Source organism: Furipterus horrens, unplaced genomic scaffold (genome assembly GCF_987537825.1).
Source record: "Furipterus horrens unplaced genomic scaffold, mFurHor1.1.pri manual_scaffold_3, whole genome shotgun sequence".
In the NCBI taxonomy this organism is placed as follows: Eukaryota; Metazoa; Chordata; class Mammalia; order Chiroptera; family Furipteridae; genus Furipterus; species Furipterus horrens.
In genome coordinates this window covers 162,678,418-162,695,526 of record NW_028327173.1, presented here as the reverse complement: position 1 = coordinate 162,695,526, position 17,109 = coordinate 162,678,418, and the positions used below count along the sequence as shown (strand labels likewise).

The window sequence follows — 17,109 nt, the reverse complement described above, 5'->3', positions numbered from 1 at the left end:
CCTCATGCAAACAATGTGTAATTTTGTCAGTTTTTCTGCATTCTTAGGTTTACTGAAGGGAACATGAGAAGTGAAGATCACCTACTGAAAATGCCTGACATTCTTGAGTTGTCCTTTTTATTTCAATTTTAGCTTGCCAGATGCCACTTTTTATAGGGCTTTTAAAATTCAGAATGGAAATTTGGTTCAAATGTGTGTTGACTTCATTATAAAAAGAGAACTGTGATACTTAAAAGTTCCTACAGGATTCAGGACTTTTGTTTGGTGGAACTTGGTAAAGATTTTTTAGTGGAATTGTTGCAGAATTGGTTATATAGACATATGAAGATTTGTGTAAAACCGGTGTAGTAGTATCAGCAAGTTTAACTTTGATGCTGTTGGTGACTTCTGAAGGTATGGTGTTATGGAGGACCATTACAGGTGGAGACTTTACAAACCTTGTAAAGCACATTTCAGCTTTTAACCCCCAAGCATGGGGAGAATCGTTTTCACATCGGTTACAATTAATTCTGTTTATTATTTCCACTGCTCATTTGACGATTAGTTAAAAGGACCCATACCTCTGTAACAATGCTTTTTCAGGGACTGCCTGTCTCATCGTTAGGAGCGTTCAGCCCACCAGGTATTTATTGAACAATACATTATGCCGAGGCACTTGGACCGTTCTGACCGACACTGCGGTGTTTCTTATTTACCATAGGAGATTTTGACCAAATATCTGGGTAGTTAAACTCTTAACCCCTGCTTTTAAGTGTTAGCAGTGATATTTAGATTTGTTGGCTATATTGATCAGGGATGTCAACCTACTGCCTGTAGGCAAAATCCTGCTCACTGCCCATTTCATAACAAGGGTTTTATTGGAACACAGCCGTGCTCAGTTGTTTTCTCGTCTGTGGCTGCTCTCGTGCCCGGCAGAGCTGAGTGGTTGCAGCAGACCATATGACCCACGAAGCCTAAAATAATCACCTTTCTGGCCCTTTACAGAAAAATCTTCGCTAACTCCTAGATACCTGTGGCACAACTTCCTTTAGCTTAATTGTGAAAGCAGTTGTATTCAGCTGTAAGGTTTAATTTTATTTGGTGGAAAAAATTGAAATATGCTCACTTTATCTGGGCTGATCATCATTAAAACATTTAAATCACTGTTATGGGCGTATGGAAACTGGCAGGTGATACAAGAAAAAGTTGGGTGCGGGAAGTGGACCTGGGCTGCCTGATTTCGAACCTTGCTCTGTATGGGCCTGGTGACCTTAGGAAGTTTTGTGATCTGTGTGCCTTGATTTCCTCACCTGTAAATTGTGAGTGACAATAAAATCTCTTGCCCGAGGCTGTTGTAAGGTTAAATGAAATACTGAATGCAGTTAAGTACACAATAAGCTTTAGTTATTATTATCATACACTAAGGCAAGTGTGTAAATTCCTCCCCTGTTTCTATATTTCTGAGTTATACTTCAAAAATTCAATTGTAACAATGCCTATCGGAAATTCAAATGCATTTTATCCTGGAAACTTTTATTGACAAGTCCATAAAAGGCTAACTTCCCCTGAATGTAGTTGAACAAATTATTTATTGGAATGTTCTTAGAATGCAGGCTTAGCTTATTATATTATTTACGTAGAAACGTGGGTTTTGATAACCTGGGTAAGAGAAAATAAATGCGATGTCAGTGGTTAGCAGCAGCCAACCCAGACATACTCATTTCTTCCCACAAAGATCACTGCCCCAAAACACTAGAGATTCCATGAGGACAAGGACTGTGTCTTTCTTATATGTCTTCTTTTAAAAGACAAAGTTTAAAAAGCCCTTTAAAGCAACACATTTTCATTTAACATGATGTCTAAAGGGGAGTCGAGCACAAAGGGGTATACAAACCGCCTAGAGTCCCGCATGTATGAGGAGGGTTAGTTCCTATACATCCCCTTGCTGTGCATTTTTCTGTTTATCCTCATACAGACATGCATATATATGTATATATGTGCTTTCTTGTTAATTTGAACAAAAATGAGATTCTCTCGTGTATTTTAGTTTCCGGTATAATTCTTGGCATGGTGCATTGTATTACGTATTCATTGAAATTTGTTGACTATCAAATCTTGCTTTTTATATTCAGATGGCAGAATTTTTAAATGACTCACAAAGAGGGGGCTGATTATGAGCCTCTGAATTGATGCCTTTGAATCAATGACTGACTAATCGTGTATTCTACCAAGGAAATGAGTTAGTTGACCACTAATGACTTCGTGTTTTAGAAATCTCTGCCCACTCAATAAATGAGAAACTCAGCATCAGCATCAATGTGCTTTCCATCAATAGCACAGAGCAGCTTTCAGCTCTGAGGAAGCTTGATGGGTCCATTGGATGTTTATGAAATAATACCAAAGGCGGAGCTACCAATCTTTTCCTCTGAGAAGTTATAAAAAGCTCCCCTTTTAAAAAAATCGGTTCCGTGCATTATTTTAAATAAGAGGGTTTTTTTTTCCCCTTTTCTCCTAAGCTTAATAAGTAAAGCAAGGAGAGATTTAATTTCACATTAAATTATAAAATTGCTCATGTCACCTCTTCTACATATAATACCAGCATGTTGTCTTGTATTGAAGGTCAGCATTTGGAACAATTGTAAACGCATTCAGTCTGAATGCACTTCCTTGTTCTACATTAGAAGAACATCTACTTAGAAAATGCTAACGTGGTTTACCAATAAACCCATATTTTTTCAGCTTTTATTCTAAGACAAGGAAGGTTTGATTTATCATCCATTTTTCCTGAATGTTGCCACACTCCTTACAATTAATTGTGCTTGAAAATGTATGAGGAAAACATTGCAGTATTTGCTCTTATGCCTGGTGAGGCTTCATTTATAGTCACTTGGCTGATGAAAATAGTTCTTGTGTAAAAGTACTCCATGCTCATTTGGTCCAGCCCTCTCCAAACTTGTTTTTCCTCAAAGACCACACTCAGGAGCATTTGGCAACTTCAGCCTTGAATTAGGGGTTGAGACTTTTGGGCCAGACCAGCTGGAGCTGAAGGCAATGCAGTTATTTCCGATGAGGTTTGGCCCTTGGCAGTCAGTTTGCTGGGGGCCTGCAGTGAGATGAAGGTTGGTCTGGTGGCTGGAGCCAGGGGCTCTAGTTCCAGCTTGACCATCCTCCTCATGTCTTCAGGCAAGTCCCGGCAGGTCCTTACCTCAGTGATAAAAGCAGGGAAGTTGATTAGATCAGTGTGGGTGGTTTGGTTATTGAATTTTTTTTAAGTTAAACTTCTATCTTTGCCTAATAAGACCATTAAAAACAAAATTGCAAGCCCTTGCTGGATAGCTCAGTTGGTTAGAGCACAGACACAATACACCACGGTTGCGGGTTGATACCTGGTAAAGGCACACACAGAAATCAACCAATGAATGCGTAAGTGGAACAACAAGTCAGTTTCTCTCTCGCTCAAATCAATTAAAAGAAAAAAAGAAACTGCACTACCATCACATTTACTAAAAGAAAGAATATTTTAACACCCCCAAAGTAGAAAGGAAACTTCCTAAGAATAAAGGACAGTCTTTTATTGTATAGATTGAGCTTTATGAAAAATTCCAGGCATTGTTCTTCTTTTTGTCATTCTTGTATAGGTCAACAAAAACTAAAAGATTCACAGCAAGCATTTGGGAACCAAGATGTGTTGGGTCCCTTCTGTCTTGTAAATTCTATTAAATAAGATGTCATTTTTATCGCGCCCCCCCCCCCCCCCGGCTTTTCTGTTTTGTTTTGATCATAACCTTGTAGCGCCATTCATTTTCAAAATTAACCTTGGGCCACACCTTCATAGCCAGAGATTATGTGGGTAGAGACAATGATGGGAACAGCTTTTTCCAAAGGCACACTTGAATTATGTAGTAGGGAGTAGGAGTGAGTTTTTGAGTTTTGGAGAAGTGACCCAACCCAGTAGGAGACCTGTGCTCTCAGGAAAGTAGCTGACATCTCTTACAGACACAGCCAAGTAGGAAAAAAAGCAGGCAGTTAGATAAACAATTAGGCCAAACGCTCACCTCAAATAATTAAATATGTTTGTTTCCTTTAAATCTAAGTTAAAATCTCTTGTCTCAATTCTTCCATTTCAAACCAAACTTTATTTTGCAGGAATCCTCCCAAATAATATGGCTCTTGAGAACCCAACTGGGCAATTTAGGGAACAGCTACAGTTTTCCCTCTTGCAACCACAGTCATCCATTCAGGACCAGCCTAGAGTGGCCTGAGAGAGGTTTTTCTCTGAGTGTCTCCTTCCCAGGCCCTTGCCAGAATTTATATAGGCTACTGATGGGAAGTCAAGACTTTACAGACTGTCTTTTACATAGCAGATTATTAATAGTGAGAAAACGTTGGCTCTTGTAGGAGCTCTTATACAAACCAACCCACATTCATTCAGTAACCAAGGGTTTGGTGGGTGAGAAGGGAGTGCTGAGGGGGTGGATCCTTTGGCTTTCCTGCCTGCATGCAGTGATGGGTAAGTCCACGACAGGTGGCAGTCACTGCTCTCCCTTTCCTGCCTAAGGGCGGGAGCCCCCTCCTCCGTGGAAACACATTGCCCACGTTTCTTTTAACCTAGAGATAAATGTAGGCAGACATCCCCTTGTTCTGAAATGAGGTTAGTCATAGCAGGGCTCTATTTTTTGAGAATTGGGTTTACCGTAAGAATTACTATATTTGTTTAGCATGAGAATCAGATTGAAGGCCAGACCTTACTTATTCGGTTTTGATTTGGTCCCTACCATGTGGTAAGGATACTTAAAAAATCAACTAAGGAAGAGAGTTTTGACTATTGAAAGAATCACAGAATCTAGTTTATGAGGGACCAGAGAGCTCTCTGATCGAACAGCCCTCAGTCCTGCATGCCGTCCTTGTGCTGCCAATTTAGGATTGCCAGTAAAACACAGGACTCCTGGTTAAATCTGAATTTCAGATAAATAACAAATAACTTTTCAGTACAAGTATGTCCCAAATATTGCTTGGGGCACACTTATTTGGGATATACATGCATGAATTATTTATTGTTTATCCGAACTTCAAATTTGGGCATTTTTATTTTACTTGCTACATCTGGCAACTCTACCAATAACAACAACAACAATAGCAACATTACCTGCTAATTAAGCATATGGACTCTAACCCTGGCTGGGTTGTTCAATTGGTTGGAGCGTCATCCCATACACTAAAAAGATTTCAGGTTCAATTCCCGGTCAGGGCACCTACCCTAGGTTGCAGGTTCAATCCCCGGTTAGGATGCCTACTAGAGGCAACTGATCGATGTCTGTCTGTCTGTCTCTCTTTCCCTCACTCTGAAATCAATAAACATATCCCTAGGTGAGGTTAAAAAATAAAGAGTGTGGACTCTATAACAAGACTGCCTGGGTTTGAGTCATAGCTCTGCCACTTACTAGTTCATGGCTTTTAGCAAGTTTTAAAATTGTCTCTGCCTCAGTTTCTTCACAGTAAATAGGATTAAAATAGTAACAGGGTTGTGATTAGGAGCTTAGATTGGCACCACATGGATGTGTATCTGTTTCATTAGTGTTATCAACATTTAGTCTGCAGCATTATAGACATTTAATAATTTATCAGTTCTAAATTTTGCCCCCACAAAAGCAGGCCATTAATCTATTGGTGACCTGATCTAACTTTGGCACTTGGAATTACATTTGCTCTTAGCCCTTCTTCTGTGACTGGCGATTTGGAATTACAATTCACTGTCTCACACACATTTTCTCTTAGTGCCATGGGCTGCGCCCATACCAACACTGGGTACATCTGGGTGCGCTCTTACAGCTGCCCCATCTTCTCTACTATCATTTTAGGTTCAACCCTTTCAAGTCTGAGATCTCTCTGGTCAGCAAAAAAAGATGCAAAACCAATCAAATCTTTCCACATTCTTTGTGTATAAATATTATTCTTTAAATATTATATGACTTATCCAACACTTGGCTCATTTGTGTTTAGTAATGGTACCAAAGCTGCACCTCAGAGATGTTAACGCAGGGCAAAACATGCATCTTGAAGTATGTGAGTTAAGGAAATTTCATCTACCACATGCCAGACACTGTGGTAAGCATTTTATTCTATTTATTTCCTTGAGTTCTTATAACAGCCCTATCAAGTAGGTCCTATTTTACCCCATCACCCATTAACCACAACTTACAGATATGACTTGGCCAAAGTCAGAGGAGAATTGGACTTTGGGAATGAGGCAGTCTGACCGGATTCAGTGCACTGCTCTATTTGACACCTGGGTCCTAACCTATAAATATATAAATGTCTCCTTGGAGGAGAAAATCTCATAGCTTTACATCTTCAACTGCAAATTTTCTATACATTTTGAAATTATTGATTAAAAGAAACAATTTTGAGTATGTGTGTTGTTTAGGGTTTTTTTGTTATTGTTTTCTTTTCTTTTTTTATGATTTTTTTTCCTCCATGAGGACAAGGAGTTTTTTCCATTGTATCTGTTTTGTTCACTGCTGAATCCCCAGCACCTACAACAGCCCTTGACCTGGTGTAGACACCCAGTTCAAACTAGTTGATCATTGAATAAATAAACGGAAATATTTTTTATGTTATAATGACCCTTGATTTACTTGGGCATGTTAAAATGTCATAGAAAACAGTTAAGACTTAGTATGAACACATGCTCTTCTGAGAGGCCTTCCTGGACTCCCTATGCAGAAATAACACCTTCCTCTAAGCCTGATCTGTGTGGGTTTGTAATTATCTGCTCTGAATAATATAGATACAAGTCAGTTCCCTAAGCTTCTAAAGAGTACTGTTAAATTCATCTTGTATCCCCCTCTATTTGTTAAATGAGTAAATGAATGCATTATTAGTATACCTAAGAGATAAGAACGTTCCAAGGAATACATATTATCATTTAAGAAGAGGAATGATAACTGCTCTTCACTCCTTGGTCATTTCTGTTTTGTTTTCTTTTTCCCCTAGCTGTACATGTCGCCGGTCTTAAAAGAATATGCTTCAATCTATTTAAAACAATAATTTCTTTTTCCAGCATCGTGGTAATTAAGTCTATTACTCTTCCTGGAGGGGAACAAAATCTGAGTTAGTTGCCTTTGTCTTTATTTGTAATCTGTTAGAAAACAACTACATGAGCTTTTCATTGGACAATCATGAATTTTTTATAACACCTGGTTACTTAATTTAAAAAAATGTGTAGCTATGAAGATTAACAATGGACCTTAACTGGATATAAATTCAGACATATATCGGATCCGTATTAATCTCCGTCAACCCTTTCAAGCAGATGCCATATTTTGGGGATAAGGAAATTGAAATGTATCAAGGAGCGGTAAGTTACATGCCACATAAATTACTGTAGTGTTTTTGGCTTCTTCGGTGCATGGGTAGTTTCTTATTATTTCATTTATTACTGTGACTCTGCTCCCTGTGCAGACCCAGCTCCATAGCCATTTCAGTTGTGTGATAAAAACAGAAACTGTAGTCCTTATTAACGTTTCATTACGTGGTTCATCACTTCCCCAGGCCTACCCATCTCTGCATCTTTTTCCCTTCGCTCTTTTCTTTGCAGCAGAAGCACAAGGGCATTCATTAATCCTGACCCCTGGAAAACAAACAAAAGAGAGCCCACACAAATTCATCAGTTGAAGTGGAAGGCAATTTACCCAGAGCAAGAGCCCACCCCATTGTTGCCAGATGAATGGTGCTGGTCGCTAGAGCCGAAGGAGGTTGCCACGCGAAAGACCTTTGATAATGCTGCCTTTATGGGAGCCCAGCACAAGGGGCACACTGTCAGCAGAGGCTGGGCGCTGCCCTGGCCCTGATCAGCGGGCCTCGGAGCAGCAGGCGCGGAGCTGGTTGGCATTCTCAGTGACGGCCAAGGCGGGGTGGATGCGAGTGCTGTGTGTTCGTGTGGTTTCTTTCCAGTTCTCTGAAGTGTCGCTACATGAGTCCCTTTTAGACCATTCATCCTTTAAAGAGTTTTCTAAAGAAATGCCCTAGAATTTTAAATATATATATTTATTTTTAACTCCTAATGGTAATAAAACAGCCCTGGTTGCTGGCTCTGTATTACTCTCCACCCCCATTTCACAGACGAGGAAACTGAGGCTCAGAGAGGTGAAGTATTCAAATCTTTTGAGCGTTGGAGCTGAAGTCAGGTCCTAATGAATTTCAGGGGCTTAGGGGAGGGAAGAATGAGGTAAAGGAACTAATAACTATCCTATAATTCTCATGTAGCTGAGAGGTTCTGTAAGACCATACATTGAAAATCAACTTAAAAACTAATCACATGCAAAGGTCAACTGTAACTAATTAATCAGCTTTAAAGCCTTATTGGGCAGTGACTTACCCACACCTTCCCCTCCATGCCCACTGCTTTCTCTCTTCTCCATTTCCTTCTGTTTTCTATCTTATAATCTATTTCCCTGTTTTCTAGGAGGTATTAAAAATAATCCTGCATAAGCAGTCTAGGCTTAAAGGCCATTTTAAAGCTATATCCTGAGGCCCATCCATGTATCCCCTCGGACTGTAAGGTGCAGGCAGGGACATATTCTTGTTCCTGTTTGGAGTTGTTTCATCTGCAAGTCCCAGGAATGACCTCCAACCCTCACTGGGCAGTTCTCCTTATGAGCCTCCCGCTCACAGCCTGAGGGGAAGTGTGGACACTGGATACCCATTCTTAACGTGTGTGCAAGCATCCAAGCACCCTCTTTCACCCCGCTCTCAGCAATCAATCCTGCTCTGCCAGAGCTTGCAACAAATGGTAATTTGTGGGCCAGGTCCCTTTTTCTACAGTATGAGTAAGTCCGAGTATAGCAAGGCCCAAAGCTGGGTTAGTAAACATGGTTGTACCTTGGCATAATACCCTGCCTTTTCAGATTACTTTCCCATCCATCATCCCAGTTTCCCTGTGACATCGTAGCACGGGCATTATTATCTTCTTTCTGGATCTGGTTTTGTTTTCACTTTTTTAATGTTAAATAGCCTTAAATTTAAGGAGCATCCTTTCTCCAGCTTTACACCCCATAAAGTATTTTTCATTTTAGTACTTTTCTTTTGAGGGAGTGGTGGAAGCAGCTGCCAAGAAATTGGAGAAATCAGGTCTGAAGTTATCTCAACACAGTGAATTTATTGGTGAATTGATATTTATGCATACTGAGATGTCCCATGACACTAAAACCCAGGAGTACATCTTCGTGTGGTAGGATTTTTTTCCCTACTGAGGTAAAACAAACTGGTCAAACCAGTGTATCACTTTAAAGAACCACACCTCTTGCCTTCTTAAGGAGAATTTTTAGTTTTTCTCCTTATTCATTGTCATGTCCAACTTTCCTCTTATTAAAAAAAAGATTGTGTAGAAATTTAGAATTCTAGTGAAGTCAGATCCAGGTTTTTAGTCCGCCTGTTGCCCAAGTGTCTCTAGAAATGTTTAGCAGTGGAATGCCACCCGTGGAGGTGTGTTTGGGTGGAAGGGTGTGTGTTGGATTATCTGAAGACATGGGTCATTCCTGAAGGCTGAATCACACGAATACCTACAGAAGAGTCCTTCCAAATGCCATCTTTATTTCGTTAGGTGTAGCTCCTCATGACCTAGACAAGTTTATGAATTCTTGTGTTATGTAACCTATAAGATATAATTATAGGCATTGGAACTAAAAAGAGGTATAGGCCAGGGCTGAGAAAAGAAATTTAATGTGTGGCTCGATCTGACTGTGGTTTTGTTTTCTGTTTTGCTTTTCTAGGCACAGTATGAAAACCCGCCACACATCTATGCTCTTGCGGATAACATGTACAGAAACATGATCATTGACAGAGAGAACCAGTGTGTCATCATCAGGTATGGGAAAGAGCCTGATTAGGTAAAGAGGCTGTGAGATCATGCTGCAGTGAGAGATTCTATCAAGAAGCAGTGTTTTTGCAATAGCTGCTGATGCATCTGAGTAACAGTCATGCTATCTGCTTTGTCTTGGTTGACTTTATAATTCCAAATCATAAAAACTTCTGAGCTTCTGTGGGTTTGCTGTTGGTTGCCTAAGGCATTCAGGCTTTGGGGCACATTGTGCTGGCCAGATCTTTTCTTGATCATCATCAGGGCCCTGAAGTAAAAATCGTAATACATCTCCCTTCTGTGTGATCACCCTCTGCCTTTGCTCTAATTTGAAGATCCTTTATGCCATAAGTGTCAACTGTTCTGTCAGCTAAGAGTCCTTTTCTCTAGGTCCGTCTTTTTGTTCTTTCCCCAGTAATTTAGTTCAGGTTTGGACTTTTTGGTGTACTTTGTCATTTGCTTTAAGTTTTCTGTGGGCCTTAGTGGTAAATGCTGGCATTAGATGTCTGTAGCTGTATTTAAAAACCCTTTTAACCTGACCCAACTCTGAGTCCTTGCTGAGGTTAAGTGCTTTTACAATTTTGTTTACTATTATGAACATTTCAAACATAAAGAAAATGTAGTAAGCATCCATATTTCCATCACTTAGAACTTGATAGTCGTTAACATTTAGCCACATTTGCATTCATCTTTTTTAGTTCTTTGATTTTCTTATCTGAAGCACTTTTAAAAACTTTTATTAGGGACATTTATAGACATATACAAAATTAAAAAGTGTTATGATAAGTCCCTGTATGCCTATCGTCCAGCTTTTAAATTCATTAGTATATGGCCAATCCTGTTTTACCTAATTCTTCCACCCTGCTTCCACTTGGTCATTTAAAGCAAATCCTAGGTAGCAAATCATTTCATTTGTTAATAATTTATTATGAACCTCTAAAAGATCACTTATATCACACCTTAAAATATCATCTAATGTTATCAGTTTTTAATATCATCTAATATTATCAGTCTGTTCCATGATTACTTTGTAAATTGTGTGTGTGTGATTTTTTTCTTTTTTTCCTTTTTTTAAATTGACTTCATTGAAGTGACATTAGTTAATAAAATTATATAGGTTTCAGGTGTACAATTCTGTAATATATCATCTAATAAAAATTTTATAGTTGTTTTACACATTACCCTTGGTTGCTATATCTCTTCTTGGCATTTATTTGTTAAAGAAAAAGGTCTTCTGTCTTGCAGAATTTTCTGTAGCCTGGGATTAGCTGATTGTACACTGTGACATTATACTGTCCCCTATATTTCCTGTAAATCAGTATTTATATCTAAAAGCTGCAGATTCAATGCTTGGGCAAAATGCTTCATCAGTGATGCTCTCTCTGAACTTAAGGCTCTTCTTGTTGAATAAGGCCTATAGGTCTGTCTTTGTGTGGTGTCCAGATTGCCAGTGGACTCATCTGCAATAAATTCTCATTTCACAGTCATTCTTTAATTAATGGTTGAAAACTAGCTACTATCTAATTCTATTATTTTTTCTATGTTTGTTAGATGGAATGTTTTTTTGTGGTTAACTTAAAATACTGTTTATATGAGAGAACTAGATACAAAGTTTGATTCATTGTCTTGACCAATTGTCAAAGCGATGAGTTGATGCTAGCATCCTCCCAAGGTAATATGTTTTTATTTTCAGTATCATTCCAAACTATTGGATTTTAAATATATTATCTGTTTAACTACATTGTGGTTTTTCTTTTGGGCTCACAAATCCTACCGTGGACCAATGAGAGCCCTTTGTATTGACTCCTATGTCCCTTTACTATGACCCCAGTAGCCTTTGATAGTTTTTGTATTTGAAGATGTTCCAGACTCATATTGCACATTTTCTGCCAAGCCCCAGAATCAGCCATTTCATGAAAAAGCTCCAGTTCATTTGAATGGGAAATGATATGTAAAGCCCGGCAACTAGTCACTGACTGAGTGCTCACTTCCATGTGTTGCCAGTGCTGCTACTTCTTTTCAGAGGACAAAGGAATATTAATTTTTAAAGAAAAATGGAACATAAGATTATAGAATTTTTACTTCTTTGATTTTTATATTTGTATCTCATTTCTTTTAATGCTGAAAATTTTGGTCCCTAATGACATTATCACAGTTACTTTGGTTTATACTGTGTGTGTATAAATATAAATGTAAATATAGAAGTAGAAATAAATATGTATTTATATATTTATAAGTAAAGAAATAAACATATATAATGGGATAAAGCAAATAAGTAATTTTGATAATGATATAAAATAACAATACCAGTGTGATTAGTAGCACTACTGAATTAACTCTAAAATTTCTTCGTTGTTCTTTTTGTCCTTAGGGTGTACAGTCAAAATATTGGGGTTTCTGTGTCATTAACACTCCAACTTCACCTACAGTTAGGTTTATTTATTTCATTTAGGATTTTAGGGATTTAGCATTTTTAAATTAAATTTTGTTTTATAATTGTATAAAATATCTACACGATTCAAAATTCAAGATTATAAAACAATGCTGAAGTATTTTCAAGGTAAATATAGACTTCATGATGTATTACCTCTAAATATTTCCATACACATTACTGGAAAGTAATATTTTTTATCCTCAGCCCCAGGACCAGTATCACAACTAAATAATTAATAAAAACGTAATATCATCTAAATATAAGCAATCTGCATTCAGTTTTCTGTAATTGTTGCAAATGCATCCTTTCCTGCTGGTTTATGTAAATCAAGGAACAGTGGTTTCCTCCCACAGGACCCCTAGAACCACCATGGCTTTATTTTATTTTATTTTTTATGATACTGGCATGGTGACGACACCAACCCAATTTTCCTATAGACACCTTTTTGATTTACCTAACGGCTTCCTTGGGATCTCACTGCACTAATTCCTTCAACTGGATTTTCTGTAAATTGGAAGTTAGCTCTAAATGCAAGTAAAATTCCCTTTGGAAGAAATACTTGGGTGATGATGAGGTGGGTTGCTTAACAGGAAATGCTTCCATTGGACCCCCGGTGAGGTCACTGGCCAACGGAGAGGTGGGGGATAGGAGGGGGAACTTTTTCCTGACTGGGATCAAATGAGAGTACAGGATGAGTTTTCGAATTCAGTCTGTTGCCTTTTCTCCTTCCTTCTGAGTCTCTAGGGAGATAAGAAGAAGGGTAAGGGTTCGGGTTGCATGAGCTTCACAGCCTGGAAGCTGCCTCTGTCTTGCCCAGCCCACCTCTCTCCCACTCCCTGGCCCCCCTGAACCTGTGCCTGCAGATGCACAGGCCCTGCAGCAGGACACCTGCCCACGCATAGGATCCTTCACTAACTACCAGAGTCAGGCCACACATCACAAGTTGAGAGCACAGTCCTCCTCAAGACCATCCTCACTTCAGACACCAGTGGGGGTCCCCAGGCCACCCTCCGTTCTGACCAGCTACCTACAAATTCAGGGGTTCCCACCACCCTCTCAGTTTTAATAACTTACTAGAATGGCTCACAGCGTTCATGAAAGCACTGTATTCATGACTACCATTTTACCCATCAGAAACAAAAAAAAGTAGAGGTGTATAGTGCAAGGTCTGGGAGGGATCCAAATGTGAAGCTTCTGGTTGTCCTCTCACCAGGAAGTCATGAAAGGTGTTATTTCCTATCAGTTATGGCAGTTGTGTTGCCAGGGACGTTCACCCGAGCCTTCGGTGTCTAGTTTTAATTTGGGCTCAGTCACTGCATGGCTGACCTTTAGTCTCCAGTTCCTCCAGGGGGTCAGAAATTATATGGTGCCTTCTAAAGCCTCCATCATGATTCATATTGTTACTATCTCAAAGCCCCCAGGCAAACAGAGAGACTCCTGTCAGGAAGGGCATTCCAGAGCTCTAGAGATTATCAGCGGCCCAGGGCAAAAGCCCAACCTCTCTTTCTGTTAATTTTTTATTACCCAAGACCTGTGGTTATCTGCTTTGAGAAGATAGATTTGCTACCTCTAGCAGCTCTGTGATCCTGGGCAGCAAACCTAACACTTGTCTGGACCATGGTTTCTTCATTTGTGAGTCGAACTGATTGACCAGATGACCTCTGAAGTCTCTCCTGGTTTTGGAGATCTTTATTCCAAATAATGTCAGAAGGGAGGGAAGGCAGGGAAACACAGTCATGGGTAGAGAGGCCCAAGCTTGCAGCCAGTGGCACTGGGAGAGCAGGGTGCTTGTTCAGCTAGGGGCTGAGTCAAATGAGACTGCTTGCATGTATTTGTGAACAGAAACAGACCCCATTCTCCTGGGGCTGGAAGAGGAACATGCTCCTTGTGCTATGGGCTTTGCCAGAGCTAGAAAGACTAAGAATTTTTCATCTTGTTTAATTAGAAAATTAAAAATGAATGACCTAATCTCTCTGGTGTTCTTTTCAGACCTTCACTTCCCAATTTTTCTACTGTGACCTTGTCTACAGGATGAAATGCATACTCTTTAGATGGGTCTAAAGAGGCAGTATTTTCAATTTCCTCCTAATCTTACTCATGTTTTCTAAAGAGGCAGATTTGCTGACAGGCAGCTGACTATTTCTAGACTAGAAATAAGTGTAACAAGCTGAATTTAAAAAGAAATCAGCCCTAGCTGGTGTGGCTCTGGCGATTGAGTGCCGGCCTGTGAACCAAAAGGTCGCCAGTTCAATTCCCAGTCAAGGCACATGCCAGTTAGGAGCATGTGAGAGGCAACCAATCAATGTATCTCTCACACATCAATGTTTCTCTCCCTTTCTCCCTCCCTTCCCCCTCTCTGAAAATAAAAAAATAAAATCTTTAAAAAAAAAAGAAATCAAGGAAGAAGACGGGTTATTTTCTCAAGCACAAGTCTCCACGAAAGGCTTGGTCTTGTATTTCGCATATCTACAAACTTGTTTTGTCAAAATAGCTAGGGTTGAACAGGTCAGGCAGACTGACTCTGGCCTGCAACTCACAAATGAGTGTAAATTAGATCCCAGTTCATGCGTTTGTAAGAATTCTGCTCAGCTGATTGCTTTCCTGGAACACAGCCCATGAGAGGAGCCAGATTACCATTAGAGGGTTGAATTCGGAACAGAGAGATGATCATACTGGCTGTTGTCAATGAACGGTGGCCCCCACCTCTGTCAGGATGTTGCTCTGTTCCTCAGTGTAGTCTATTCATTTGGGGAAAATCCATTATTTTTGGTGTTTATTTTCTTGTTCTGACTCCATATAGGTCAACCCCTTTTGTTAGCCTACGCTTTGTCCTGCCCACCCCAGCTATCTGTTAGGTTAGGGTCTAGTCAGGAATAAACACCCAGGGTTTGCCTTAGATGTTTCCCACGTTTATCCCCAACAGTCCACTGGCAGGCAGGTTAGGGAGAATGGCTGCTATAGATGCTAATTTCATCCACCATACCTTGTGTTCACTAATTAACTTTCCAGCAATAAATGTGTCCAATTCCTGAATTGACTTACTAGCTCAATGACTGTACAGATATCTGGGCTATACATCTAGAGATTCTCTTTCAGGTGATTTATGGTGAGCCATAGCATTAATAATCTTTTTTCAAGCTCCCCAATTTATGCTAGTTGAGAATTAACAATAAGGCTCCTGAAACCGTAATATCCCAGTCCCCTCTTGTCTTCAGCACCATTAGCTAGTCCAGGAAGTTACACTTCCTGAGGGCCTGCCCTCTGCTGGGTGCTTTCCACATAGGTCATCTCCTTCCATCCCAGGGTGGGTACCAGTATTGTTATTTCTAGAGGTTCCATCCAGAAAATGAGGTTTAGAAGAATTCTAAGATCCTCAAACTAGTAAATGGTAAAGCCTCTATTTAAACTTAGCCCGTCTGACTTCAACTTTCATACATTTTCTCAACATCCTATTGGTAAATGACACTCAAATGTCCCACATCTCAGTGGAGGTCCCGTATACGATGAGACAAGATCAGGACATTCAGCAAGCTTAGTTACCTTGGACTTACTTCCTAGGGTAAAAGTCTCCCCCTAAAACACGGGTGCTTTCTTAAACCCGGTCCTTTATACGTTGTTGGGCCAGGATACTCCCTGCAACCCAGGAGGCTGATGATTGTGTTTGTCATCAGTTGGAAGACTGACCGTTGACCCACAGGCATACTTAGTGAACGAACATGACCTTAGTAATATGTGAATCTTGATTTCTTACTGAGAAGTAAAGATTCATTTATACACTAAATGGCCATACCTGGGCCATTTCTTTATCTTGCTTGACCTATTATCCATGGACATGTATGAACTAATCATGGATGTGTTTTGATCCATGTATTCGGTGCATTCTGTCAATGAAGAAGCCCTTATCAACCAAGGAAGCCAGTAGGTTTATAGAAATACCTGCTTTTCATCCCACAGTGTGTCCCTTACAAGCCATGTAGTTATAAATGTGTGCATTTATCAAGAAGATTGTAGTGTGGTGTATGAATTTTGTTTATCTTTTGAGAATTTAGAAAATCTCTTGATGTAAATGGTTAATATTTGCTTAAGAAGCTAAGAGTTTAAATAGATCTATTTTGATAAATTTATAAGGAAGTATATTTAAATTATTTGCATTCTTCTCAAACTAAAACTTGAGATCATTCTTTATCAAATGGGAAATACACTATCTTACTATGTGAAAACATCAGAAAACTCCAATTGTGAGACTTCAGAGCATAGGCCTTTCCCTTAACCTGAGGGTTCACAAACTATGGCCCATTGCCTGTTTTTCTCAATAAAGTTTTATTGAAACAAAGCTACACCCATCTATTTCCATGTTATCTTCGGCTGTGCTACAATTGCATAGTTGAGTTGTAGTGACAGACCGTATCTAGTCATTTTGACAGGAAAAGTTTGCCAACTCCTGCCTTAAGCATCAGTTATCACTGTGATAACCCCCTTTATGTGACATACCAACATCGCAAATTTAACGAGCTCATAATGGTTCTTTTTACGTGACCCCAAAATGTGTTCCTCCACCAACTCTCTCTTCCAAACTCAGTTGCCAGATGAATGCTCCTTAACTATTATATCATTTAGTCTGTCCTGCTTCTGCTAAACTATCTCAGTGGCTCTCCACTACCCAGTAGAGTACAAAGTTTTTAGCTTGGGACACACCCAACTTCATTTTATTTCTACTCTAACCAAATTGTCCTGCTCTTTTCCCTCTTACGAGTCATGTTATTGCCCAGGTAGGTCTCCCTGTCTGGAGTTATTTCCCCCACCTAAGCCTTTCTTATCTGCCTCAACCCAGTGATCTTCA

The 17,109-nt window shown here is 39.6% G+C and overlaps 1 protein-coding gene across 1 annotated transcript in view; it reads left to right on the top strand.

Annotated features, from left to right (window-relative positions):
* Positions 1-17,109, top strand: part of MYO1E (myosin IE) — a 198,757-nt gene that overhangs the window by 78,347 nt on the left and 103,301 nt on the right. Inside the window, exons 3-4 of the mRNA XM_090270681.1 lie at positions 7,247-7,336; positions 9,750-9,844. Of these exons, the coding sequence (XP_090126807.1) occupies positions 7,247-7,336; positions 9,750-9,844 (185 nt within the window). The remainder of the gene's footprint in view (positions 1-7,246; positions 7,337-9,749; positions 9,845-17,109) is intronic.